The 27,265-nt window shown below is 55.9% G+C and overlaps 3 protein-coding genes across 13 annotated transcripts; 1 reads left to right on the forward strand and 2 right to left on the reverse strand.

Moving 5' to 3' along the window:
- Positions 1–2,235: 2,235 nt before the first annotated feature.
- ZDHHC12 (zinc finger DHHC-type palmitoyltransferase 12) lies at positions 2,236–5,611 on the forward strand. Of its 2 annotated transcripts, none has more exons than XM_047830016.1 (5): positions 2,236–2,411; positions 3,877–4,013; positions 4,370–4,447; positions 4,609–4,775; positions 4,970–5,171. In XM_047830016.1, exons 1-5 carry the CDS (start codon positions 2,312–2,314, stop codon positions 5,169–5,171), a joined length of 684 nt encoding a protein of 227 aa, XP_047685972.1. In that variant the 5' UTR covers positions 2,236–2,311. The 2 variants fall into 2 exon arrangements, with proteins under 2 accessions (XP_047685972.1, XP_047685971.1); XM_047830015.1 differs by having other exon boundaries at positions 2,256–2,411; positions 4,948–5,611.
- Positions 5,553–16,471, reverse strand: PKN3 (protein kinase N3). 9 transcript variants are annotated; one of them, XM_047830012.1, is made up of 22 exons: positions 16,135–16,471; positions 13,288–13,522; positions 12,936–13,081; positions 12,333–12,444; positions 12,133–12,260; positions 11,739–11,922; positions 10,907–11,053; positions 10,714–10,823; positions 10,464–10,607; positions 9,969–10,044; positions 9,713–9,881; positions 9,431–9,533; positions 9,256–9,323; positions 8,878–8,941; positions 8,636–8,727; positions 8,125–8,301; positions 7,322–7,384; positions 7,139–7,215; positions 6,561–6,703; positions 6,365–6,472; positions 6,128–6,208; positions 5,553–6,054 (listed from the first exon to the last, which is right to left on the reverse strand). In XM_047830012.1, the coding sequence occupies exons 1-22, from the start codon at positions 16,156–16,158 to the stop codon at positions 5,902–5,904; spliced, it is 2,604 nt and encodes an 867-aa protein (XP_047685968.1). In that variant the 5' UTR covers positions 16,159–16,471; the 3' UTR covers positions 5,553–5,901. The 9 variants fall into 9 exon arrangements, with proteins under 9 accessions (XP_047685968.1, XP_047685966.1, XP_047685964.1 ...); XM_047830010.1 differs by having other exon boundaries at positions 5,553–6,032; positions 16,135–16,467; XM_047830008.1 differs by having other exon boundaries at positions 5,553–6,032; positions 9,431–9,581; positions 12,133–12,444; positions 16,135–16,470.
- A 3,158-nt stretch (positions 16,472–19,629) lies between these two features.
- SET (SET nuclear proto-oncogene) lies at positions 19,630–26,718 on the reverse strand. Of its 2 annotated transcripts, none has more exons than XM_047830014.1 (8): positions 26,269–26,718; positions 24,566–24,623; positions 23,750–23,892; positions 23,289–23,392; positions 23,071–23,184; positions 22,290–22,460; positions 22,080–22,185; positions 19,630–21,420 (listed from the first exon to the last, which is right to left on the reverse strand). In XM_047830014.1, the coding sequence occupies exons 1-8, from the start codon at positions 26,339–26,341 to the stop codon at positions 21,413–21,415; spliced, it is 777 nt and encodes a 258-aa protein (XP_047685970.1). In that variant the 5' UTR covers positions 26,342–26,718; the 3' UTR covers positions 19,630–21,412. The 2 variants fall into 2 exon arrangements, with proteins under 2 accessions (XP_047685970.1, XP_047685969.1); XM_047830013.1 differs by having other exon boundaries at positions 22,039–22,185.
- Positions 26,719–27,265: the final 547 nt, after the last annotated feature.

Genomic DNA, 27,265 nt, shown 5'->3' on the forward strand with positions numbered 1-27,265 from the left:
AGCTCAAGGCCGCAGCCCTAAGATGACCCCGGCCCCCCTTGTTTTAGCCCCCCCCCCCCACACCCCGTCTTAGAGCATTTACTAAAAAGGGCCTACGGTTGCGAATTCTTCTGTTCCTTTGAAATGTATTTGTATCATCTACAACTCAGGAGACCTGAAAGCCATTCCTTCAAAGGAATGTTTGGCCTTCAAAGTGTAATGCTCAGGAAGGATCAGGCCCCCGTTTCCTGGTCCGTGTGGGAGGACAGGCACCTAACTTCAATTATTGCCAGCTAGCACACACAGCTGGCCTAATCAGCATTTACACTGAGCAACCCTTTGTAATTTTTCACTTCCCCCAATCTGTTCAAGCCACTGCTGTTCCCTCTCTCCACTCCCTCGTGCTCCCTTTAAAACACCCAGTCACCTGGGCGTTCAGAGCCGCATTCAGTTCACACAGCAATTACATATTACTGATAAAATCTGTCCTTACCACTTTAGTGTCCGACTTTGTCTCTGACACCAGCACAGGGCCTGACTCCTGGAAGCTTCAGGATTGTTTCCACTCAGCACCCTGACTCACCCATTGCAGTAACCAAGATTGACTGACACGTGAAAGTCACACGACTCAAATACCTACCCAGACTAGTCAAAGGTGGGAGGGAATTCACTGATGCAACTGGGGACCTAGAGTTAATCTCAGCTTCAGGAACAGCTGGATCCAGTCAATGTTGCTAAGATGTCTCTCACTCCCTCTTTCGTTACTGCTTCTCTCTATGTCTCTATAAGGTGGCTTCATTCTCCTGCCACAGTCTGTCTCCACATAGTGTAAAGACAGCTGCCAGTTGCCCTTATAGCCTATTCTTCAAGCCTGAGATCCAGAAGAATGCCCATTTCTCAGCATTTATACAGTACTCTCATAGAATGATCCTGATTGGCCCTGCTGAGTCACATGTCCGCCACCTAGAACCAATCACTGGGGACATTAAGATAGGGAACCAAGTTGGACCCTCTAGTCACATGCCCACGTCTCCTATCAACCTGTGGAGTGTGGGACACAATTTCTCCAGAACCACGTGGAATGGGGAAGAGTCAGTGCCCCAACAGAAAAAGGGGTGCTGAGCTGGCAAAACAGCAGATGTCAGAAGAGCATACTGTGTAGGACCTGTTGGAGAAAGAAGGTGGATGTTGGTATCCATGAGAGGTGTGGGTGGAAAAGGCAGGGCAGCACGTGGAATGCCCTGGGGACCCAGTTGAAGGCGTGTGAACAGTGAATGCTGATGAGGTTTCCTCTGAGAAGAGCCTGAAGCCTCCTGTTGGGCAAGTCCTTCTGGCAGGGCGAGGTGTTGGCTTATAGCAGGGGAGAGGTCAGTGCTAGACACTTTACTTGCATTATTTAATCCTCCCAACCACCTTAGCAGGGGGGTGCTACTATCAATCCCCACTATATAGACAGAGCTCAGAGTGGCTCGGTAACTTGCCCGAGTTCACACTACCTCTGTGCTGGTATTTCTGACTCCACTTCGCCCCTTCTACCCAGGATCTGCACCACGGATGACCGCTTTGCTCTCGTCCCATTTGCAATATCTTTTTTTTTTTTTTTTTTAAGGTTTATCTATTTATTCTTGAGAGCAGCGAGCACAAGCAGGGCAGGGGCAGAGAGAGAGAGAGAGAGAGAGAGAGAGAGAGACAGAAGCCAAAGCAGGCTCCAGGCTCTGAGCTGTCAGCACACAGCCCCACGTGGGGCTGGAACCCACAACGTGATACCATGACCTGAGTGGAAGTCAGAGGCTTAACCCACTGAGCCAGCAGGCGCCCCCATTTGCAATATCTAAAAATGAATAGCAAGGAGGTAAGGGTGTCACCAGAGCAACCTAGGGCTAGTCCTGCCCCTCTAGAGAACTCAGTCATGTCTTCGAAACCGGCACAATCCTGCAACCTGGAGTCGCACCGAACACCTTGAGCCGAGCCACCCCGGGGGCTGCACGCATGCGCGAGGCCACGGGTTAGGGGCGGGCGGGGTGAGAGCCCGAGGGGGCGGGGTCAGGGCTCGCGCCTGCTCCTCCGCTTTCGAAAGTTACCTGGCTGGTGGGGGCTGGGGTTGGGGGAGTTACCAGCTGCGCGCGCGCCGGCCCCGCCCTCAACCTCTTCAGGCACCTGTTGGCTCGAGGGCCTCCTCGGCCGCAGCTGCTATCCAATAGGCAGCCTCCCCGACCCAACCAGGCCCCGCCCACCTCCAGGACTCACCAATCCGCGAGTAGCCGCGGCCTCTCTCCCTCAAAGGGCCCGCCCCTCCCGGCGCTTCTTCCGGGTGGGGCCCCGGGCGGAGGAGATGGCTCCCTGGGCGCTCCTCAGCCCTGGGGTCCTGGTGCGGAGCGGGCATACTGTGCTGACCTGGGGGATCACGCTGGTGCTCTTCCTGCACGATACCGGTGAGCCGGACTCCGCGCGACCCCGACCCACCCTATCCCGCGTGATTCCCCAGACGTTTGGGTCTCACTGGGTTCCTTGCTGAAGCCCCAGAAATCCTGGGATTCACCCGACTTCCGCCAGCTCCTGAGCCTCTTCTCCATCTGTCATTCCAAGAGCCAGCTGCTTTCTGCCTAATACCCAGTTGATCCCTAATTAATCCCAGCATCTTCCTGATCCCTGCCAGATGCCCTGTCTATCCCAGGACCCAACCGGTGCCCACCAGATCCCGCGACGGACTTGAGCCCCCATCTCCCCTGATCCCGAGACCCACCCGGTCCTTCCCAGGATAACGTCCCTCCGTAAGATTCCGAGGATCAAGTAGATCAAGAACTGGCATCCTGCCCATCCCCATGGCCACTAGCTGCCCAAGTCCAGGCTCCCCACCTTCCAGGACAAGAGAACACAGAGGGGGGCGGCCTGTCCCGCATTTCCCCACCCTCACTTCTTGCCCTGTAGTCCTCGTCCACCTCACTGACCCACCCCCACTAACATCCTTCCCCTCCTTACCTGGCAGGCTGCCTCCGGCCCAACCTCTCACCCTCACTGCCACTCTGGGAAGCCCCGCTCCTCCCTCCTTGCTCCAGCCTCAACTCCTGGGCTGTGGGTGTTGTCACTTTCCTCCCAAGACCTTCTTAAGTCTCCTCTACCGCTTTCACCCTTCAGCCTAAACACCTGCTCAGCCTCCTCATCAGAAAGGACCCGCCCCACCCCGCCCTGCAACCCTGCTTTCCTTCTCTGCTCCTTTTCACAACCAAGGGACACCAGAGCTGTCCACACTGTTATCTGAATGCCCCTCCCTCTTCACCTCCCCCTGCCTCCCACCCCTGAAATCTTCATTTACTTCCATGAGTTGGACCCTTCCTGGCCCTGCCCTCCTCTGTCTCTATCTCATGGGCATATCAAACCTAGCTGGTCTCTCCCTATCATGGAGCCAAAGTCAGGGATCCCTCTTCCCTCTCCCCTACATCCAGTCAAGTCTGGCCCCTTCACTCCCTTACCCCTTATCTATCCAGCCCTTTGTCTCCACTCCTCCTGCCAGTGCCCTTGTCTGGCTACCCTCCTCTCCCTCCTGGATAGGCTCTGCCCCCAGGCCTCCCCCTGCTCCCCTATCCATCTTTCCTCCAGCAGCAGGAGGGTTTTCAGAAACAGATCTGACCCTATAACCTTCCATGGTTCCCTACTGTCCTACAGATAGAATGCAAATGAACTTTTTTTTTTTGGTGGGGGGGGGGGGAGGGAGTGCTGGGCCCAAACTTCTCCCTCCTGTACTCTATGCAGTGGCCACACTTGACCACTCATTACACCCCATCTCCAGGCCTTTGCTCAGCCAGGGACCTACTCCCCACCTCCAGATACACCCCTACTACACATGGCCTCCTGTTCAGCTCCGGCCCCGGCCTCACTCTCCTTCTCCGGCCTCTCCAGCACTGCGGCAGTGGGAAGAGCAGGGGGAGCTACTCCTGCCCCTTACCTTCCTGCTCCTCGTGCTGGGTTCCCTGCTGCTCTACCTGGCCGTGTCGCTCATGGACCCGGGCTATGTGAATGTCCAGCCCCAGCCGCAGGTAACCAGGGGGGCCCCTGGGAGCCTGAACCCTTCCTCCCACCAATAGGATACCCAAGGCCCCTGTAACAGTCTCGTGCCAGGATCTATGCAGAGGGCTTTCCTGGGGCACCTCCATGAATCCTCTTAGCAGCCCTGCAACCCCCATCCTCCAATGAGGAAACCGCCAAGGCCCAGCGAAACAACTGTGACAGAGCTCACAGCCTCACTCGGGCCAGGGCACTCTGTCCCACCCTACCGCCTCCATTACACTGGGGATGGGCCCCGCGTGCATACCCAGGGCTAAGCTAGCCCCCCAGGGAAACGCCCACCAGTGCCCTCTCCCTCCCAACCTAATACCCTGTCCCCCATTTGCAGGAGGAGGTCAAGGAGGAGCAGACAGCCATGGTTCCTCAAGCCATCCCCCTTCGGCGCTGCAGATACTGCCTGGTGCTGGTGGGTGACCAGGGACCTCTACGGGAGGGCGCAGGGGCGAGGTTGAGACTCCTTGACCTCCTGCCTCTCTCCCCCCCACCCCCTCTGTGGCCTCATCACTCCCCTCAGTCGTGGGCCCAGAGGGGAGCTGGCACTGAGCCCGCCTCCCTTTGTGCCCACAGCAGCCCCTGCGGGCCCGCCACTGCCGTGAGTGCCGTCGCTGCGTCCGCCGCTACGACCACCACTGCCCCTGGATGGAGAACTGCGTGGGGGAGCGCAACCACCCGCTCTTCGTGGCCTACCTGGCGCTGCAGCTGGTGGTGCTTCTGTGGGGCCTGTACCTGGCATGGTGGGTTCCACGGCCGGCCTGGGCATGGGGGGAGGGCGGGCAGCATGCCCCTACAAGGTGCCCCTACAAGGTGCCCCTTCAGGGGCCTCGGGCCTTCCCCCAAACGGCCTGCCCGGAGGGGCTCCCCAGGGCACCCCCGGCCTTGGTCTCCATCTCTGTTCCTGCCCTGCAGGTCTGGCCTCCATTTCTTCCAGCCCTGGGGGCTCTGGCTGCGGTCCAGCGGGCTGCTGTTGGCCACCTTCCTGCTGCTCTCCCTCTTCTCTTTGGTGGCGGGCCTGCTCCTCGCCTCGCACCTCTACCTGGTGGCCAGCAACACCACCACCTGGGAGTTCATCTCCTCGCACCGCATCGCCTACCTCCGCCAGCGCCCCGGCAACCCCTTCGACCGCGGCCTGACCCGCAACCTGGCCCACTTCTTCTGCGGATGGCCCTCAGGGTCCTGGGAGACCCTGTGGGCCGAGGGGGAGGAGGAGGGGGAGGAGGGCAGCAGCCAGGCGGTGTAGGGTTGCTGGAGGCAAGGCCACCATCTTGTGCCTGAAAACCAGAGGGGCTGCCCCCAGCTGGGGTCGGCGTTCGGAGGGCCTGGGGTTCTTCACTCCCCCCCCTCCTCCCAGGCCTCAGAGCAGAGCTGAAATGACAGAGCTCCTGCCACAATAGGCAGTCCTGCCCTCTGAAGGAAGGAGAGGAGGCAGAGGACCCGTGGGGCGCTCGGGCACAAGCAGCCTGGGCTTCTGAGACCCCCCACCCCGCCCCCCAAAGCCAGGATGCCTCCATTGCACAGTTTTATAAGTTTAATCATCCATAAAGCAAATCAAATATTAAAAAACCAAACCAAACTCCTCCTTGCTGTGCCGCCCTTTCTGGTCCAGGCCTCCCAGGAGGCGGGGGCGGGAGGGGAGGGGACCCTGCCCAGTGACTGAGCGAAGCCCCCCACAGCAGCTCTGCAGCTGCCACTTCAAGGCCCAGTGCCCACCGATACCTGGCAAGGCCTGGGCCTCCGGGGCAGACGGCTGGGCAGACGGGGCAGACACACCAGAGAGGCCGTCAGGGCCCCAGGAATCCCTCTGACACAAAGTCGAAGTCCCGGAAGGCAGCCTGCTGGCGGGCCGTCAGGGGGCTACGGGGGTCAGGTGGGGTCAGGGCCGGCGGCAGCCCCGTAAACTCGCCCTCGAAGTAACGCAGGTCCGTAGGGCCACGGAGGGTGGGCAGGAAGGGGGGCTGGACGGTGCGGGCGAGCAGGGCCTGCCAGTCGGTGGTCTGGGGATGAGGGCAGAGCTGCCTGAGACAACGGAACAGTGGCCCGCGTGGCCAGGCGACACCTCCCACTGTGCCAGGCACCCGGGAACACTCACCCTGAAGAAAGGCTGGGTCTTGATCTCCTCAGCATCCCGCTCACCCGCCCCGAGGCGCTGCTCCGGGCACTTCTGGAGGAGCTGGGCAAGAGGACTGGGGTTCACGGAGGGCATCACGCCCAGGCACTGCCCGCCTGCCCAGGCATCCCAAGTGAGCTGGACCACAGAGGCCCCGAGAGAGTGGGTGGTGACGGGGCAGCCGTTCAGCCCAGCCCAGCCCAGCCCTGCAGTGATTACCTTCTGAATGAGTTCAAGCCCTTGCACCGACAGAAAGCGGGGATACGGGGCGTCCGCATTGACGATGCAGTCAAATACCTCCTCCTCAGTGTCCCCGGGGAATGGACACTATGGGGAAGGGGGCTCAGCAGGCTGCATGAGCCACCTCCACCCTGCCCCAACCTAGAGGCCCCGGCAGCCGGGGTCCGGTGCTCACCTCGCCCACCAGCATCTCATAGAGCAGCACACCCAACCCCCACCAGTCCACAGCCCGTGTGTAGGCCTCCTGGGTCAGCACTTCCGGGGCGAGGAACTCCGGGGTGCCGCAGAAGGTGCTTGTCCGGTCCCCAAAGCCGATCCCTGCAAACCAGCATCCACACTGATGCCAGCCTGACGTGTCTCATCCATATAACTTCAGTTGTAAGAATCAACAGCCTACTCTTACGACCTCAGGCACCGAAGGTCAAGCCAAGCCCTGCCCCGAACTCTTGGAGGTGAGGACAGTTTTTTTTTTTTTTATGCCATCTCACGGGAGGAAGCAGAGCCTTTGCCAAGCTCACAAAGAAGGGAGAACCCGATGCCCTCTCCCATCCTGAGTACACGCTCTCCCCTGGCTAAGGGTGCACTGGGGCTCTTTAAGAGTCTCTAGGGCTGGGAAGGAAGAACCAGTGTGTCCAGCCGGTCCCTGGAATGCAGGCTGGGGTGAGAGGCGAAAGCCACATGCCCACTACCCTGCTGGCCTGAGCTGGGCAAGCAAGGCTGGAGGACATGGGATCCTGGACAGGAGGCACCCACCTTCCTTACACAGCCCGAAGTCCGCGATCTTCAGGAAACCCTGGGCGTCCAGCAGAAGGTTGTCCAACTTAAGGTCCCTGAGGGTGAGGGGGACAGATCAAAGGGACCCGGGAGTATCACAGGAGGAGGGCAGCCTCTGCTCCTTCACCTACCCCCACCCCCAGCACCCCCGGGGCAAGTTACCTGTAAATGATTTTCTTCTCGTGTAAGAACTGTAACCCGAGGACCACACAGGCCAGGTAGAACCTATGGGTGGTGTAGGGGGTAGTTCAGGGCCAGGACGGGGGGGTGGGGGGGGCGGGGGAACAGGGCAGGGAGGCACCAGGATGGCCACAGCCTGGGCATCCCTGGATGTCCCAGCTCTAGTCAGCTCGGACTAGAGCCTGATGCCAGGGGTAGCGGGTAGGGAGAATGGGTGTTTCTCTGGACAGTGGCCCCAAGGTTGTTGCCCACTGACAGCCTACCCTTCCTGGGCTCTTCGATGGTGCCAGGAATGATGCCACGTGTTCTGATGCCTTACCCTCCTACATCCTCCCAGCCACCTGCTGTCGATAGTCATATGTCTCTTTTTCAAATGAGGATCTGAGACTCCAGGTAAGTGATGCACCTGGGGGTCACACAGCTCGTGGCAGACTTAAGACTCCAGAGCCTGCGTTCTGGTGGGCAAGAAGGAACTCCAGCTGCCAGTCACTTACTCTTCACTGGTTGCTGTGCCCAACAGTTTAATACACATTATGTCCATCCACTCCACAAGCCTATGGAAGAGTTATTATTAGCCCCATTCACAGCTACATAAACTGAGGCCCAAGGTCACAATGCTATGGGAGCTGATAAGACAGTTGATAACCAAGGATCTGAGCCAAGGCCTCTCTGACTCCACACTCTTCTGCTGATGGGTATCCTGGGGGAAGCAGGATGAAGGGAGAGGGCATAGGGAACCAGGGAAGGCTCAATGGAAGAGGCAGACAAGAGGGATGGGAACCCACCGGGCCTGGGGCTCAGGGAAGACATCCTCGTGGATCTGCATCATGAGGTCACCACCGGGCGCAAACTCTGTCACGAAGCAGGCGTGGCTGGAGGTCTGGAAGCAGGCGAGGAGGGACAGCAGGAAGGGGTGCCCTGTGCGGCCCACAGCCTCCAGGATGCGTTTCTCGCAGTACAGGCTGCGGAGGGCCGGGGGTGGGTGTTAGAGGGAAGAGAAACCACTGCTGGCTGCGTCCTGCCACCCACACAACACCCTTGGCTTCTCTGGGTCTTCAGTGAAAATGCCAGGCAGGTAGAATGATGGTTTCTACGTATCGGGCAGAGAGAAGAGCGGACCTGCCCAAGAGCATACAGTTAACAACCGCAGGTGCTAAAAAGAGAGCTCAGGACTGGCCCCAGCGGGTCACCTCTTCAAAGCCCCTGGAGCACTCAGCTGCCTTCTGGTGCCACTAGCCCAGGCCAGCCATCCGGGGTCCCCTGCAGGGCTAGGTGCCCACTGTCCCGACTACACACCTCTCCATCTCGTCCCGGCTCAGCACCTCCTGCTTCTTCAGCGCTTTGATGGCGTAGTATTTCCCCGTCCCCTTGAACTGGACCAGGAGGACCTGGGAACCAGAGACAGCTTGGGCTCCAGGTGGACAGCACAGGGGAGCCTTTGCTGCCCCCGCCCACTGCCCCATGGATCACAGCATCCCCCCAGCCAAGGTGCTGGGGCCTGCTCACCCCCTTCCATAGCACCCTCGTCAGCCCACTACCTTCCCGAAGTGTCCCCGGCCCAGCACGGCCAAGCAACGGAAGTCCTGAAGGCGGGGGGGTTTCCTGCAAGAGAGAGGGCACAGGATTCCCCCTGGGATAAGAGCTGGGCCTCCATGAAGAGGTGCTCCTAACCCTCCAGGGCCGGTCCTGGGCTGTCCCCACCAACAAGACTGGAAAGCCTAGGGGCTGGGGTGGGGGTGGGGGGATTCAGGGAGAGTGGCTTCCTAGAGTTCCAGAATGCAGCTAGAGCTCAATAACACGGGTTTAGTGAGTAAGAACAGAGAGCAAGGAGCATCGGGTGATGTGTGAATGGACACACGAACACCCAAGTGAGCAGACAAATGTCGCAAGCCCATAAGTGAGCCTGACGGGGGTACCTGGTGGCTGAGGCTGGAAGCGGTGGCCCGAGTCGAGTCCTGGGCTCCATGTGGGGCCGTTTGGTGCGCTATGAGGGTAGAGGGGCTCAGAGCAGAGCAGGGCTTCCTTCCCCGTTTCCCTCCAGCCCTGCCATCCCCACCCCAGCAGCCCCCAGGACTGCCAGCATCCTCTCACCGGTATCTCCTCGGGGGTTGGCTCCCGGGGCAGGTAGAGACGTGGGGGCTTGGGCGGGGGCCTCACCTCTTCTTCCAAGGGGCTCTTCTTGGGTGGGAAATCACTATGTGGAGAAAGCAGACACCTGGCAGGGCACAGGCAGACGGAAGAGCTGTGGGGACGGACACACAGCAATGCCAAGAGACAGACAGAGGGTCAGAGGGAACAGAAAGACACCAGCTGCACCTGAAGAGAGGCAGACGTGGCAGAGAAGCAGGCAGCCACGGCGAGGGGGCTCCTCACCTGGGCGAGGCAGGGTTGGCAGCTCCCCGGGGCGTGGCTGGGGTCTGGGGGCACGCTCTGGGGGGGCTGATCGTGCTTGGGGAGCTGCAGGGGGGCAGCAAGTTCATGACCAAGCGCCCCCAGGCTGCCATGTTGAGATTCATCTGGGAAGCCCTCAAAAAGTCCTGACCTGGGACAAAAGGCAGGGGCTCAGTCCCACGGACCCCCGAGGGCCCCTGCCCTACCCCCTAATTGCACAGCCCTCTCCCATCCACACCTCTGCGTTTAGAGAAAATGCGTTTCTGCCTCTGCAGCCGGGGCCTCCTCTCAATGACAGGGTCACAGAAGGTCACCTGCGTGGGCAGAGGGCAGGGCTGGAGACCAGTCCCCTCCTACCCCATCTGTCACCAGGGTACCTCCCCGGCCTCCAAGATCCCAGCCTAAGCCCTCAGCGTCAATGATGCAAGAGCCAGAGGGGCCCAGAGGGATGGATTCAATGTCCACATTGGTACCAGTGGGGAAACTGAGGCCCAGAGAAGAGAGACACTTGTCCAGGGCCATGCATGAGGCTAGGCAAGTCAGGACCAGGATGCAGCCTCTAGACTCCCACGCGCTCCTCGGAGAGGGGCTGGGAATCCTTAATTCTTGGAGACCTCCTCCCTCCAGGCCTCAATTTCTACTCGTATGTGTGGATGAATCAAATAGTCTCGAAGGCCCTTCTAGCTCAGATGGAACCAGGGCCCGTGTCGTCAGGGGACAGGGTAGGGAGCACCTGGGCAAAGAGCAGCCCCTGGGGCACCAGACTCAGGGAGAGCTGGTGACAAGCGTTGTCCAGGAAGTCCTCCAGCCGCAGGAAGGCCACGCCACACAGCTGCCTCCAGTCCCGCCAGTGCACCCCAATCTCCAGCTCCCGGGCCTGCGTCGGGGAGGCCAGGTTGAGGAGTGGGGCACACGTCCCTACTCGGCCAGCCTTCCTCTCCGTGGCCTAAGGTCACCCCTGCCCGCACCAGGGCCAGCCTCACCCGCTCCAGGGGGACAATAAAGGTCTGGTCCCAGGACTGCTTGGTCACTGGCCCCCAGCCGGTCTGGCCCACGACACGATTGTCCACCTTCAGCACAGCCAGCACCTCACCTGCAGGGCCAGAGAGGGAGCTCAGGGCAGGCGAGGAGTAGAGGTGCATCGCTGCCCCCAGCGCCCCGCGGCTCGCTACTCACTGGCCAGCTCTCCTCCGCCACGCTGCTGCTTGGCCCGGGCCCGAAGCCAGCCCTGCGAGGGGCTCCCGGCCAGCACAGCCGCCGGGGAGCGTCCGGGCACGGCTGTCAGCAGCTGCTCACAGCCCAGGAGACGGACCTCCAGCGTCCCTGCGGGGAGCGTGGGGGACACACTGTCAAACCCCTGCTACATCCGGGTCCCCTGGGGCGCCAAGAAAGCTACCTTCTCCCGAAGATGGCTGAACCCAGACCTTGCCCGCATTAGGCTGGGGTGTTTCGCCAGGAGCCTGAGCCAGCTGAGCGGGAAGGTGTTGGCCTCTCTAGAAGCCACTGTACTGTGTCCCAGGTGGGAAGTTCAGGGTTTCCAAAGTCAACATGCTTAGATTGTTTGTTGATTACAATTCAGCCACCACTACCGGGAGACAGATCCAGCTCAGGGATACGAAAGAACGTTCTAGGAGTCCAAACTGCCCAGGACCGGGGCTGTGAGCGCCCCTAACCCTGGCCCTTGACACACTGTCACGGCTAGTCCCTTGAATAATGGCTTCGCCAATGGTGTGCCCACTAGGCCGGCCTCGCGCCTAGCGCCTCACGTGCAACAACTCACTGAATTTTCACAGCAACCCCATGAAGGAGGTGCCGTTATCACCCCCATGTTACAGAGGGATACACTAAGGGTCCAGGGAGGGGAAGTCAGCTGCCCAAGCTCACGTAGCTAGGGGGTGGTGGGACCGGGATCGAAACTCTTCTCCGAAGTCCTCCCATCTGTGGTTCAGGGTGCTCTTTGGAAGAAGGGCAGAGAGCCCTGAAGTGGGAGGGACTGACTCCCGGCTACCTGTCACGGCGGTGGGCTTCACGAGCACCCCTGAAGGCTGGGGTTTCCCAGACACGGCAGTCCGCAGCTCCCGGGCCACTCTGCCACGCAGAGGGTGGGCAGGAGGCAATCCCTCCAGCAGCTGCTCCAAGGCCAGCCGCAGGAGATCCAGTTTCTGGGAGGACTCCTGGAGCTGGGCCTGAGCCTACAGAGGAGATCAGGCAGGGGAGGACAGGCCCGTGACCGCTGGCGACCCACACGCCCTCCCCGCAATGAGGTCTAGACAGAATGTGCCTCCTGTTTCTTCACCACCACCCCTCACAGGCCATCCACGGGTGCCTCCCGCCCTGGTGGACCGTGGTGTGGAGACAGACACTCAGAGAGGGGCAGCGATGGGAGGGGACCACGGCCTGACCTCAGCCAGCGCCTTCCGGTCTTGTGTCCGCCGGGTACCCAGCAGCTTCACCACGTTCTTGGCGCCCTCGGCCACAGCGGCCTCAATGCGTAGTCGATGCCTTAGCTCCTCTGCCAGCAGCTCGGGACCTGGGAGGAGGCGGTCAGCCCCCAGGCCCCGCCCTGCCCGGCCCTGCCCGGCCCCGCTTCTCAAAGCCTCACCTGGTTCAGGGGACCCACTGGCTTCCAGGCTGCTAATCTTCATTCGCAGCAGGGCCACCTTCAGCTGGCTGTCCCGCAGCATCTGCTGGGCAGCTGCCAGGAGCTTCCTCTCCTGTGGGGTCGCGCCACATGCCCATCGGACCGGGGCTAGCCCAGAGCCTCCCTGGTCAGACCAAGGTTGAAGCCAAGCCTCCCTTGGTAGGCCAGATGCTAAAGCCAAGGGCCCCTTGTTGGCCTAGATCTAGGGCAGGGCCTCCCCCTTCACACGAGACAAGGGCTGGGGTCAAGCTTCCCACACCATGTCAGAGCCGAGCTCCCCACATCGTCCTGGGAGCTGGGACTGGGGGTGGGCCTTCCCTACTAGACTGGGCTAGGACTTCCCATTGGACTGAGTTGTGCCTCGTCTGGTAGATTAGGGGTTCGAGCCGTGCCTGCCCCACCAAGCTGGGATTTGGGGCTGTGCCTCCCCCGTCAGACTAAGGGTTAAGACCGTCTCTGCCTTATGGGGTCACTGGCTTGGTTGCATTCTCCATCAGGATGGGGGCTGGGAGCTGAGAGGGGCTGAGAGCCCAGTCTCTCCCCATCAGACCCCAGGAGCCTCACCTTGGGCGTGCCACTGGCGTATGTGTGCGTCATGTTCTCCGCCCCCTGCTTCACCTTCAACTCTACCTGCAGCTGCCTCTGTAGAGCCTCCAGGTGCCGAGCCCTTGGCTGCTCTGCAGGTGGCTGGGGTCCCGTGGTGGCGGGTTCTGTGCACAGCGTGGGACACACGAACCCCTTACCCAGAGCCGAGAGACCCCTACCCTATGACCTTGCTCTCTCCCCTGACCCCCAGCTCCCTTCTTGTCGCAGGGGACACCTGAGGAGGCTCTGAGAACGGTCAGGGCCAAGGTGGAGAAGCTGGGTCAGCCCGGCGCGTCCTGTCCCCTAGGGTCTGCTCAGACTCGTCACTCACCGGCCAGGCCGGGCCCGGGCAGCAGGATGCGCGCGTGCAGCGCCCTCAGCTCCCCGTGCAGCTGCTCCAGGCGGCGGTTGGAGGCCCGCAGCAGCTGCTGTACGTGGCCCAAGTGGCGGCGGTCCGTGGCCACCCTCCGCAGGTTCTCTACACCCTCCTTGATCTTCAGCTCCTTCTGGATGGCCCGGCGGATCACCTCTTTCTCATCCTCTGGGGGCTGCTGGTCGGCCCCAGACTGTGGAACGGCAGAGGAGTAATGCCCACAGTCCCCGCCAGCGACCTCGGGTCTCCACAGACAGAGAGGAAGGTGTGCTCGGCGCCCAGGGTGGCCCCCCGGGGCACCTCTGACCTTACAGCTAGTACTCCTGGGCCAGATGGAAACCCTAGGGCTACCCAGACTGTCCCCGCTCCTGTCGCCTCCCATTAGGGAGAAGGGAGAGCGGAAAATTGTTCAATGTTTGCAGTGGACTCTTGAACAACACGGGTTTGAACTGCAAGGGTCCACTTATAAGCAAATCACTTCCTGTCCATTTTTTTTTTTTTAAGTTTATTTATTTTGAGAGAGAATAGAGAGCATGAGAGGGGGAGGGGCAGAGAGAGAAGGGGGTGGGGTGGGGCGAGAGAGAGAATCCCAAGCAGGCTTCTTGCTGTCAGCACGAAAAGCCCAGCACGGAAAGCCCGGGGCAGGGCTTGAACTCACGGAACCGTGAGATCATGACCTGGGCCAAAATCAAGACTCGGACACTTAACTGACCAGGTGATCCTATAAGCAAATTGTTTTCAACTGTAAAACCAACTTTGTTTACAGGACTATAAATGCACGTATCGTCTCTTCCTTACGATTTTCTTAGTAACGTTTCCTTTCCTCTAGCTTACTTTATCGTAAGAATACCATATAATGATACACATAACGTACAAAATATGCGTTAGTCAACTGCTGACGGTATCCGTAAGGCTATTATTAGTTAGGTTTGGGGGGAGTCAAAAGTTACATGCAAATTTTCAACTGCCTGGGCGGTCGGCACCCCCGACCCCCCCTGTGTTGTTCAAGAGGCGAAGGCACAGGGTGCTACTGGGTGCCAGGGTCTGTTCTCAGAGCCTTGCGTACATGAATCCGTCAATCCTCATAACAATCCCACGAGGAAGATGCGGTTACTATCCCCATGTTACCAGCCCCAGATGAGGAAGCTGGGACACAGGTTAAGTAATCTGCCCAAGGTCACAACACCGAGAGGGAGATGCCAGCCTCTCCCCACCAGCCACGCTTAATCAGACTGCTCTGAGGTTGCGATCCCAGCTAAGATTTGGGGCCAGAGAAGAGGCTAGGGAATTACCCAAGGTCACATAGAGAGGGCAGCCAGAGGCCTGAGTCGGGGCCAGGGATGTTCCCTCAGGTAGCAAAGCGGAGGCACAGAGAGAGGCTGAGGAGGTCTCCGGGGGCCACTCCCAGCTCAGCTACTGCCAGGTTGGAGCAAGGAAGAGGAAAATCTCCTTCTCAGAGGCCATTTCAAACCAACCAGTGCCAAAGCTGACCTCAGCCCAGGGTAACCCACGATGCCCTCCACCCCCCATGGACCTCCACCTTACCTCTCGGCTCTCCATCTCCTGAGGCCAGTGTGAGGGGTGCCACCCCAGCCTCAGGGAGCCCCCCCCACCCCAGGTCTCTGCTGGCCCTCTGGCCCGGCTGTCAGAGGGCAGGGGCGGGGCTCAGGAAATCCTCTGAGGGCCCTAGGCCAGAGGGCCAGAGCCAAAGGCCTGAGCAAACAAAGATCCCATGGAGCGGGGGGCCCGGCCACCGGGGTCCTGAGTCACCCAGCTGCCGTTGCTGGGCGGAGGTTCACAGGAAATCGGAAAATGTGTACAAGTCACTGCTGGAACAGGAGGGGGGGGGAACCTCCGGAGGAAGGGGGTGGGAGGGGGCAGACGCAGTGCCTAAGGTTGTTCCCGCCGTTGGGGTGGGGGCACTCCAGGAGTCTTGTGGAGGACATTTTGCCTTTGGGTGTACCCCCTGGTCCTGTCTGCTCTGGGCTGGAATCCTGCCATGTGCACACACGCTTCCCCCCTTCTGCTCTACAGCTGGGACCCTATCTTCTACACAGATGCAATGACCCCACCCCATTTGCTCTGGGTAGACCTGAACCCCTCCCTCCTCAATGACAGACAAGCACACAGCTTTGGCCGCTGTGTCCACCAGCACGTATCTCCAGCGCTGGCAGGAACCCCGCCCCCCTCGCCATTTGGACTAGAACCCTCTGTGTACCCGGAGGTTCCCGCCCAGGTGCTGGGCCAGGTCCCCCATCTCCACGTGCCCAATCCCCACATGACTTTGTGATCTGGGAAGGACCCCCACAAGTGCGCAGAGATTGGCCCCTTCCCGGGCCTTCCTCTCCCTGCACGCACGTTCCTCCCCCCCCCCCCCCAGGACCTGTCCCAAGCTGCCCCCCACGGTCCCCTTTGCTTTCTAGGCAGATTCCCACCGGTCTTAACAGTCCTGCCTGGAAGAACGGATTGGGGGAAACTTTAGGGGCCATGCCGGTGGCCCTGACTGCGGATTCAGACGTGCTCATGCGCTGGCCTGACTAGAGGCTCTGAGTCACTTGGGGGTAATTTGGGGACGTTTCCAGGGGGCACGAACGACTCCCCCCGCGTCCCCCCCCCCCCCCCACATGCTCAGGTCTGCCCCGCGAGGTTAGCGAAGTCCGGGGCAGGGGCTGGGAAGGGACCCGGGAGGGGGTGAGGGTCGGATCTAGGGGACGCGACCGGAGCTCGCGGCGCCCGCGGCGTAAATGAGACTCCCCGACCCCCTTGGCCCGCGCCCGCAGCCCGGCCTCTCCGGGCGCCGTTCACCTGCCGCGGCGCCCCCTCCTCCATGGCTCCGCTCGGGCCGCTCCGCCCCTCCTCTCGACCACTGCGGTTCCGGAAGCCCCGGCCCCTCCGCCGGGACTTTCAAACTTGAAACTTCCCGGGAAGCGGAGCCGGAGCCGCGGGATCGGGCGCCCCCTCCCGAGGTCCGCTGGCCCTCGCGGGACCTGGGAGCAGCGCCGCCTCTCGGCCGCGAGGGGCCGGCGCCGGGGACCCCACTCAACCGCAGGCCCCCGCGCCTCGCCGGCTGCGGTGTTCCGCGGGCTCTGGGGCCCCGCGCCCCTTTTCTGAGGCCGCCGACCCCCGTCCCGCGGTAAAAGGGCAGGAGGGACATTTCTCGGGCCGGGGCTCTCTAGCTGCCCTAAGGGCCGGCCGGGGGACGACAGCGCCGCCTGCCGGCCGCGGGACGCCGCCAGGGCGGCCCGCCCGCTCCCGGCTGGGTCAGCCCCCTTCCTCGGAGCCCCGCCACCACCGGGTTCCCGCCCCTAACTTTCTCTTCGTCTTAGATCATTGGTGTGAAATGGGCTAGTCCCCAGCCTGTGGCCCCCACGGAGGCTTGGCCTTATCTAGAGTCACTATAAGAACGTAAAGCCTCATCCAAAGGTTGCCGCCAAATTACAAATGACAGATGAATAAGCCAAACATCTCTCAGGCCACCGCTGCTCAGCCAGAGTGGAGTTTTCTGTTTCAGCCAGAGCCACGGTTCTTCCCTTGTCCTACAGAACCCATCCAAACAGGAGACACAATGAAACCCCAGGAAATAGCCCTGACTTCAGGAAAGCCAACCAGTGGGCACTAACAGCCCTGGGAACGGCTTGCCACTCCTGTGTAAGGAATCCTAGTATCCTGTGCTAACTAGCACTGTGCCAAGACTTCACTGAAAGAAGCCCGGTCCCAGGGGCTGCAAGTGAGTAGGGGGCAAAGATTGAAGGTGGGTGATTTGCCGACTTGGAATAGGTGCCTTCTAGCGCTTTCACTGAGGGAAACTACGCCAGGTCCACTGTGCTCTGACCACCTCCCTCACGATGGAGTGGAAAAAGTGACAATGGCAGGCTGCGGGCAATCCTGCAATGGGAAACCAAATGACACCAACATCAGCAAAGGCAACTCGGTTCGGTGGGGCACATGCCTACACTTCATAATCAGAGACAAGTCAAGCCACTTTTACACATAGGCACATCAGAGTCGCCAAGGGCTTAGACAAGAATGGCACGCAGTAGGCTCTTCTAAATGAGGGTTATTATCAAGGTGCGCCGAGCTGAATGTTAACCATAATTTAGAAGTCAGCTTCTGACTGCAGGTCACAGGTTTCGGGGAACGAAAACACAACTGGCAAAGCTTCCCTTTTCAGGAGCGTGTCTATCTCCCATCTTGAGAATCATCTGTCTACTCCTACAGCCCAGAAAGCGGAATTCTGTGGAAGAACTCAGGAATGATTCCCCAAGTTCGCTGTGTGTTTCACTGGCTCACTGGTCAAAAGGGGAAAGGAGTTCAGAGGTAGCAGGATCCAGGAACCCCAGGCTGGGCAAACCCACAAGGAACCTCCAGGCTGATGGAGGAATCTGACCAGAGAGCTGCATCCTGTGCCTGACGGTGACAGTGTAACTTACGAAACAGTAGCCCCTTGGAAAAGTGAGGTTCCCTTCACATTCCACATCCAGTGGATGGTGAATGGTGCAAACAACTCTCCAGCTAATTGGCTGTTAAAACTGTAAAAACATCAACCGGAAAGGAACGAAAACACTTCCTAGCAGGGCACATTAAATTTTTTTGTCCTTTCTACACATTTCTTTTTTCCTTCCCCGTACTGCAAACATCAATCCATCTACATTTTGGATTCGCCTCTCTTCGGTGGTATGAATACACAACGTCACCAACTAATCAGCTTGGCACATACCCTCCACTATTCTAATCACAAAGCTGCAACCCTCTTCCCCTCCGACCTGTTAAAAACTCAACTTATAAGTCTTCATGAACACAGTCACACATTCAGGAGGAAATGGTCACTGCAGGGGTGGGGGATGGGGGAGGGAATAGACTTTTCAAAAACGATTAAGATGTCCTCTTTAAAGAATTGGAATGGCTATTCATTTGACTCCTGAGAACTTGTCCTGATCTTCAGGAAATCCTGAAAAGTCTTTACCCTTTGCAACAGGATTCCATTCTTGCATGAGCCAGAAAGAGTTCATAGTAAAACCTAACAGAAAAGGCAGAAAAACCAAACCTATGTTTCTGGGGCCAAGTGAAACCATGAAACCAACCATTATGAAACAGTAATGATAATAAAGATTACCAAAAATCAACCTAGAAACACCAGTGACTAAGAATCCTCTGAAGCCCAAAAGGCCCCCCAAATCCATCAAGTCAAAAATCTGCAACTTAAATTTAGCAGCCAGAGAGCTAACACAAGTGAAACAGGCTTTAGCAGATGTCAGCCCGACAAGACAGGCAGGCTTATGGATCATTTAAACCCTACATCCTAGAGCCGGAGCTGGGCGAAACTGTAGGGGCAGGTCACAGAGGTCAGAGAACAGTTAAGTCTTTTAGAAATCAGGACATCGAAGGAGAAACGATCTACCAACTGGAGGGAGGGTCTAAAATAGAAGATTCCGTTAGGTTTGAAATGAAATGTAAACATCTATTACCAGCTACTACCCTCCATGCCCCAGTTCATGTAGCTATTCCCTCATAAACAGAGTTTGGCACAGCTTTGAAGTTTGGAAGAGGGAGTCCCCTTCCCAGAGAAACTACCTCAACAGCCACCATTTATTTACCCCTTTCCTTTGAAATGTCCTTGTAGCAAAGGAGCTTTAAGCCATTCATCTGGCACTTTACAACACACACTTGCCTGAGGGCCAGCCCAAAGCACACCTGCTACACTGTAGCCACTTTCCAGGACATTAACGTTGCCACTCTCCTTTCTCCCAGCCTAGCTATTCCCCTCACGCCCTTTGCAGGCACAGGGCAATCTAAAAGGTGATGGCAATAGTTGGGAGGACTTTTATCTTTTAAGGGCTGATTTTTTTTTTTTTTAACCACATTCCCAAAAACAAAAGAACATTCTATAGTCCGACTAAAGGGACCTATAACCGGACAGCCCTACTCAACGGCCCGTAAGTCAGTTTTCCTAAAGATGTAACTCTGTGAAACAATAATTACAGGCCTACTGAATGAGCAATTCATTCAAGTGACTGTATTTCCCCCTCAGCAAAGAGCCCTTTAAATGTTTTGACTTCGACATGAAAAATACTCAATCCCTTCACGAACTGACTACATCCCAAAGAAGTTATTTTCCCGTGACCTTTATACATACCCTCTCGTATAGATGTCGCTTCGGCTATACTGCTGGAGGATATGAAGAGCTTACCCCCTTCCCCAGTCACTATGAACACAAACCACACAGAAAAACTAGCTTATCATCTGAATCCAAAAGCAAGTAACATTTCTCTACAAAACAAGGAGAATGACCCCAGTCAAAAAAAATCTTTATGTTCCTTTATTGGAGCAAGATTCCTGACCGGTATACAGTGATGTAATTACTAAACATGACCTGTGCAGAAATTACATACTATCCATCTAGACAGGTTTTCATTACACTTTGCCTATCGATGGAATAGTTCCATTTATAAAGTTTTATACATCAAAAAGCTTTGAATTTGACCAGGCTGTCCATGAATTCATCTCTGAAAAAGTTAAGTGGCATTTAATTTTAGCTACTATAATTTACAGCATTAAAAAGCTTATGCATTAGGTAGCTTCCCAAAATGTTATTCTATGCACAACGGCATTTAGCAGAGCCGAGCCCGTCATTCTCACCCAGATTCACACGGACAGGTCTCGCTTGAGAGCTACGTGCTAAATAGCTAGTACTTTGAGACAAAAGTACTCCTGAGTTTACCACCAGTACGGACTTCTTGTCTGAGAGTCTGTCTTCTCAGCCACGTTTCGTGGTGCCAATGAAGGCACGCCAGCAACTGCCCTGTGTGTAATTCGGCATTAGAGCACCAGGTCTGTCTGACAGTGGTGGCAGGCACTAGAATTATATCCAGGTAAATAAAGGCCCATTTTCAAAAATGCCAATTCGAGATACAAATCAAGGGCACAACATAATCATAACGGACTTCTGGGCAATCTGGTACCCCGACTGAGGTGGAGAATTTCAGAAACTGACGGCAAATCGTACCCACGATGGTTCCCGGATTTGGAGACATTAATACATTGATTCAAATCCCTTTCTCAGTCCACACAAGCCCTGAGGTCACCCTGCAAAGTGCGTATCAAAAAATACGGAGTCAGGGTGACAAAGTTTGACAGTACGTTACACAAGTCAAACTTGGAAAATCATAATTAAATACACCTGTTCTGAGAGAAAAGCATCAAAATCCTTTGTGTACACATTTAGTTTTATTGTAACAAAGCAACTTGTACACTTTTAACGTTTAAAACTGAGCATCTTTCCTTTCCAGTGAAACAAAAAGAAAATTTAAAAATAAACAGGAACAAAATTACAAGAGAATGTCAATTCCAGATAAGATCCTACAGGTTCTGCTGATTCTCCCATCGAGTGGCAGGGCTCAAATCATCATTAGGAGAGAATTTTATTTTAAAAGTGTCATCTTCAACTGCCAGGATGTCCGTTAAACATCACAATTAAACATGCCAAAGGAGAAGCCATGTTGTCAAAATGCCCACTTAACCCACCCAAACATCTCAAACCCACCCTTTGCTGACCTTCTATAACCCCATTTTTTTAAGTTTTTTTTTTCTTTTTTTTAAACAAGAGAAAGTAGACAGATACATGTTGGTAAATGCTAACTGTCCATATTCACATAGAGACACAGTGTAATCTCTGAGCCCAATATACAGAGAAAGGAGGAAAAAAGCTAGAATTCTATGCACTACTACACAGGGGCCTAGCACCCTCCAGCTTCCAGCAGAGCTAAGGGAGCAGAAGGTTTTTCTTTTTTCCCACAGAGCACGGTGGTGTTGATTCCATAAAGTTTTTGTTGAGACAGGAAGGGATAAAAATGAATTTGGAACAGAAAGGGGTAGAGATTCTTTTCCCACTGTATTCTGCTCAAGGTATTTCCCCCCAAAATAAGTTGAGAACCATGGTATAAAGGGAGAGAAAAGAGACTTCAAAAAACAGGGCGAATGAGCACAAGAGGAGGAGGGGGAAAAAAAAAAAAAAGACTGCAAGTTGCTCCCAGGGACTGGAGAAAATTAAAAAAGGAAGGTTGGGATCCATCAGTCGTCTTCTCCTTCATCCTCCTGTAAGAAAGAAAAGTGGGCAGTTAATCTCCAGGGTTAATTCTGAGGTCATTGCCCAACATTCGTACGGACACTCATGGACTTCCATAGGACACACTGATGCACCACGGGGACGTGTCGTTTTACGAACGAAGCCACAAATCGGTCGGTATCAAATCTCAATTGAACGACCCAGTGATGCTGTTTCACGTAAATTAGTTAACTTTTCGGCGCTAACCAAAATCTGACCTCTTTCACACCAAGTAAAACAAACCAAGAAACAATCTATTTCGATCTGACTAGAAGGATTTTACCGTTTTTGTCCAAAACATGCAAATCTGCTATTTAGATTTCTCAGAATCTGACCAGCTGCACTACCCATATCACTCTCATTAAGTACTAGTTAGGGGAAGGACAGAACAGAGTAGAACCACAAAAGCAGAACTAGTTACAGTTAAAAATCACTGATACAAGGACTTGATTAAAACTTTCTTCCATCTCGAAAGACTAGCTCGTCTCACCTACAAATCCTCCCACCGTTGGCCACACCTCTATTACACAATATATACAACCCACAAAATAACAGGGTAAGTTCTTTCAAGATTGGTCTTCTTTGGACTTAACCAAATTCTTTTTTACCTCTCCTTCCTCCCCCTCATCATCATCTTCATCTTCTTCACCTTCATCCTCATCTCCTTCTTCATCAATATCTTCCAATCCCTCTTCTTCTTCATCATCATCATCATCTTCTTCTCCTTCCCCTTCTTCATCATCCATATCAGGAACCTTCAAAAATAAAAACAAAAAACAAAAACAAACTACCTTAGGAACTCGTTTTCCAACAAATGAGACAGATACAACCTTGAATTAAAAAAACATTCTCGACTCACCAAGTAGTACTGTAAAGGATTTGGCCAAATATCGTCTTTGATGACCTCTCCTAACTCGTCTGCACCCGCATCAGAATGGTCAGTAAACCAGGTGAAAAAGCTCTCTGGTTCCTCATGCTGTCTCTTCCTGCTGGCTTTATTCTGCGTTTGACTTGAACGTTTCGTCAAATCCTAAACGAAGACAGAAGAACTTCTGACATAGGTTCTCCACAACACTTAAATTTCCCTATAACTTAAGATTTTGACACAAAAGGGGGGGGGTGGGAATCACACTAGTATGTCATCTATACTTGTCGTCTAAAAGAAATTATAAAACGTACAGCAGATAAAAACAAAGTCCTAAAATTCTAGGTCTGCAAAGACGTCAAATTTATACAAAAAGCTTCTCCTATAAAGGGGCCATCTAAATTTCACTACTTTACGTACAAAATTAGTTCCACTTTGACAACCACTACCCATAATACAGTATAATTGAAAATGGGCTCACTGCATAAATGTAGATATAAATGCAATCTGGCGAGTACCAAGCCATTTGAAAAGCTCAGTAACCCATGTAGGAATCAAAGAAGTTTAGCCTGTTTCTTGAAAAACTCAACACAATAATTTGACAGCTCCAAGCTATTGTATTTGGCTCTAACACAGTGGAGGGTTTTTTCTTTTTCTTTTTTTTACATCTTAAGGGTTTGCACTTAACACATTACCAAAGCACCAAGTATTGGTAAGAGGTTCAACTAAACCAAAATACACAAAATGATACTTTTGCCCAACATTCCTCAAATACCTTTCCAGATTTCCATTTGATTTCAGTGGACTTTGAAGATGGATCACCACTCTCATTCAGATGAAATTCTTTGGAGAGAACTTTATTTTCGAAGTAAGGGTTTTCATCAAAATACTACAATAAAGAATTGAGAATTGGAAATCAATACAAACAGCTCTTCTAACCAAAGCTTAAATTAATGTCCACAGTGGCAAACAAGATCACTTATTGATACTTACAAAATCTATTCTGTAACCTGATTTAATATCTTCAAATTCTGTCACTTCAACTCTTGTCAAATAATGCAGAGCCTCTTCATCCTCCTCCCCAAGCAGTGCAGACACTGGACCAGCAAATTACAGGTCAAATGGATATTAAACAGACAGTATTAACAAACAATTCAAGTGATGCCTTTTAAAATTTTCCAAATTCAGTGAGCGTCTTTGATTTCATAAATCCATTCATTGCAAACCAGATGGCTCAGTGTCAGGGCTGTCACTATCTTTTACCAAATAATTAAAGGGAATCTCAAGTTAGGAGATAGTCTCTTCTAAATAGAGAAAGCATTAAATGCAAGCCTCCCGAGTGCTTTAATCTCTGCATGTAACGAACATGTCGGACTAAGTTCTCAAGCAAAGTCCCCCCACTCTTTAACGAATGGACACCCCATACCCTGCAATAGTGCTCTGCCACAACATACCTTGCGGATGGTTGACAAATGTTGTTACCCAAAAATTTGGGATTTTGGCGATCAATTCCGACCTCTTCTGAAAAAACGGTTGGCGGAGTTTGTTATATTTCTGTTCTACTTTCAAAATCTCCTCACTGGCTTGTTCATTAAGTCTGAAGCAAATGAAAAACCACGTTGACAATTACGATATTTGACAAATACAAAAACTGCTGAAACTACAGAATATTTACTTTTTAGCTTTAGAACAGTACAAAGTACTCACTCATGATAACCAGAACACCTAGATTTTTGGAGTGAAAGACGTCAAAACTAAGATGACAAATTGAGCTACTTCACCAACACACACTCAACAGTTGACAGTTCCTAAAGTAGCCCAACTGAGCATTCTGGTAACATTGTATATTTAAGTTGCCAAGTCTATCACCACGCTAAGTTCAATTGTTTCCCTCAGGCAGATTAAGTTTACAAAAAAAAAAAAAAAAAAAAAAGTTGCTGATCAAGTAACAAAGTTATAACCCAAGCAGGAGCAACACTGATGCCATAATGCCAAACTATCAGAAGCTCAGGCACGGCAATTCAGACAACTTGTAGCCTCTGAAAGCAAACCCAAAGGTCAATGAATATACTTTCTTCAAACTTTTTGATCAACATAGAAATATTTCACAGAAAAATAACACTGACCTTTCAAAAATATTTCTCACTAAGTTGTAATCATCTCCACTTGGCCAGCGGATACAGATTTATTTGACCATAGTTTCAATGATCACCAGGCCGTAAGCTGCATCTCAAAAAAACTTCTCCAAAGTAAACTAAGAAAAACTTTACCTGTCTATTTCGTTTTGTACTTCATCAATATGTTCAATTGCTTCTTGCTGTTCTTTTTCTGCAAGAAAAAGGTGCACAGGACTCAATACTAATTAGAACACAAAATCAGTTTTCCTGATGTTAACACGACCGGTGACGTGAGTTATACCAATAAAGCAGTTTTTAAAAAAGAAACTGCCTACTACAAGGCATGCTCTCCACGTGTTCACGCCTCTAGTTAACAAATTATTTCTTAATTAAGACTATTCACAAATCATACAATCTGCTAAGCTACTCAAGTCTGCAGCACTTTTTCGAGAGTTCCCTTGCAAAAAGGAGACCCATTATTAAAGTTGCTCTTACGAAAGGTAGTGAATAAGCCTTATTCAGAAATTCTCACTGTTTGCTATTCACCACACTATACATATATATATATATATATATATATATATATATATATATATATATATATATATATATATATACCTGCTACACAACAGTGCCAGCTGTTAAGGCCAATACGCAAACCGACCCATGACAATCAGGAAAGGGAGGACACCACCTATCTCAGCGGTAGGATCACTTCTCACGCAAAGTTGAGAATACTGCTCAGCATCGATCACAACGAAGACATCAGACATGCCTGACAGGTAAGGACCTCGGATCTGCCCCCCACCGTCCTAAGCACTCGACTCTCGCTCCTTAGAACAGGAGCCCCGGGATTCGACCCTGACCTCTCTCCCCCCTCCGACCCAATCTCAGGCGCGCTTGGCTCCGAGGCGGCCCCACACGATCTTGGAGCACACTTACGGGAAGCCAGCGCGGAGCCGGGAAACTACGAGCCACCGAAGGGAGAGACGGGGAAAAGGGGGTGTGCTACGGGGAGGGTGCCCTTTTTTTTGTCCGGGGAGGACTGCAGCACCCACAAAGCCAAGTGGGCGTGAAGGGGCCCGATCGCGCGGCTCACTTCCGGTAACCATCCCGGCTCCGGCGGCCCCCCTGCCGAGAAAGCCTGCGCCCGCTGCCAGGGCTGGGAGGGTCGCCGCGGCCCATTGTAAAGCCCCTCCGACACGCCGGGCCGCCGGGCCGGGCCTCCCCGCGCCCCGCCGCGACGGGCCGGCCACCCCACGTGCGAAGCGCGCCCGGGGCCGGCCGGAGCATCCTCCCGGGCGGCCGGGGCCCAGTGCGCGGCCGGCCGCGTGCTTCCCCGCGCCCCCACCCCGCCCCAGCTCGAGGCGCAGGGCCGCGCCGGGGCCGGCCTCCGGGTGCGGGGTGCGGGGGTGCGGGGGCGCCGCCCGCAGGCCGGGCGCGCAGGGCGGGGGTGGGGGGGGGGGAGAGCCGCGCGGAGGCCCGGCCGCGGGGCCGCGTCCGGCCGCACCATGTGGCGGCGGCGGCGGCTGATGGGAGCGAGGCATCATGGCGGAGCACAATAAAGAGAGGCTTCTCGGGAGGGAGGGAGGGGGAGGAGAGCGAGGGAGGGGGGAGAGGAAGGGGGGGGGTCTCCTCCGCCCGCGCCGAGAGCAGGCCGCAGCGCCCCCGCCTCGCAGCGCCGGCCGCCGCCGCGGCGCCACCCCGGCCCCGGCCCCGCGCGCACAAAAAAGGGCGCCGAGGCGCGCGCCGGCCCGTCCGCCCGGCGCCCCCCGCGCGCCCCGCCGGCGGCCTGCGGGCCGGGCGGGCGGCGAAGATGGCGGCGCGGGCCGGCCCCCGCCTCGCCCGCTCCTCACCTGAGGTCTCGTCGGCCCCGTCGTGGTTGGAGTTGAGCTCCTTTTTACTGACTTTGGCCGCCGGCGCCGACATGGTGCTGCTCCGCGGTCGGGGGGGGAGCGGGGAGGGGGAGAGAAGGGAAGGCGAAGGGGGCGGGCAGCGGCTTCCCCTCACGCCACACGCGCGGGCGCTCGCTCGGTCCGGCCGCCTCCTCCCGGCGCTCGCTAGCTCGCTCGCTCGCTCGCTCGCTCGCTCTCCCTCCCCCTGGCTCGCGCGCGCTGCCCTCGCGGCCTGACGACGAGGGAGGGGCTGGGGCGGCGTGCCGGGCCCCGGCCCGGGCTCCTGCTTACGGAGGGGAGGCGGCGGCGGGCGGGCGGGCGGGCAGGCGGCTCGGCTCCCTCACTCACGCTCCGCGGTCCAGCTCGCTGCTCGCTCTCTCCCCGAGCCGCCTCCTCCTCCTCCACCACCTCCTCCTCCTCACGGCGAGGGGGGGGGGGCGGCAGGGCGCAGGCGCGCCAGGCCCCGCGCGTACGCCCCGCCCCCGGCCGGAGAGGCTCGCGCCGCGTCGCCATTGGCTAGGGTGCCGGGACGAGGGGGCGGAGCCGCGGCGAGGAGACACAGGGCCTGGCCGAGAGGCGGGAGGAAGGAACGCGGCGACGTACGGGGCCGGCCCCCCGCGCCGCGCTCCCCTCCCCCGCTTTCCCCTTCTCCAGCCCGACCCGGGACATTTGCGCGCTACGGGCGCGCGGCGGCCCAAGGGGCGGGGCCTTGCCGGGCTGCGTGCAGGCCCCCCCCACCCACCCACCCCGGGCAGGCGCGTCACGTGGTGGCGGAGCGGCTTCCCTTCTCCGTGGGGTGGCGCGGGGCGCAGGGGAGAGGGGTGTTACAGCCCCCCAGAAGTGCAGGCCTTGTAGTAGCCTAGCTTCACAGCGGGGCCCGAAAATACACCCACCCCGGGTTCGGCGCCCTGGGACGCTGCTGGGGCATCGTCCTTCTTCGTGGGTGAAGAAGGAAGGC

This window comes from Prionailurus viverrinus, chromosome D4 (assembly GCF_022837055.1).
Source record: "Prionailurus viverrinus isolate Anna chromosome D4, UM_Priviv_1.0, whole genome shotgun sequence".
NCBI lineage: Eukaryota > Metazoa > Chordata > Mammalia > Carnivora > Felidae > Prionailurus > Prionailurus viverrinus.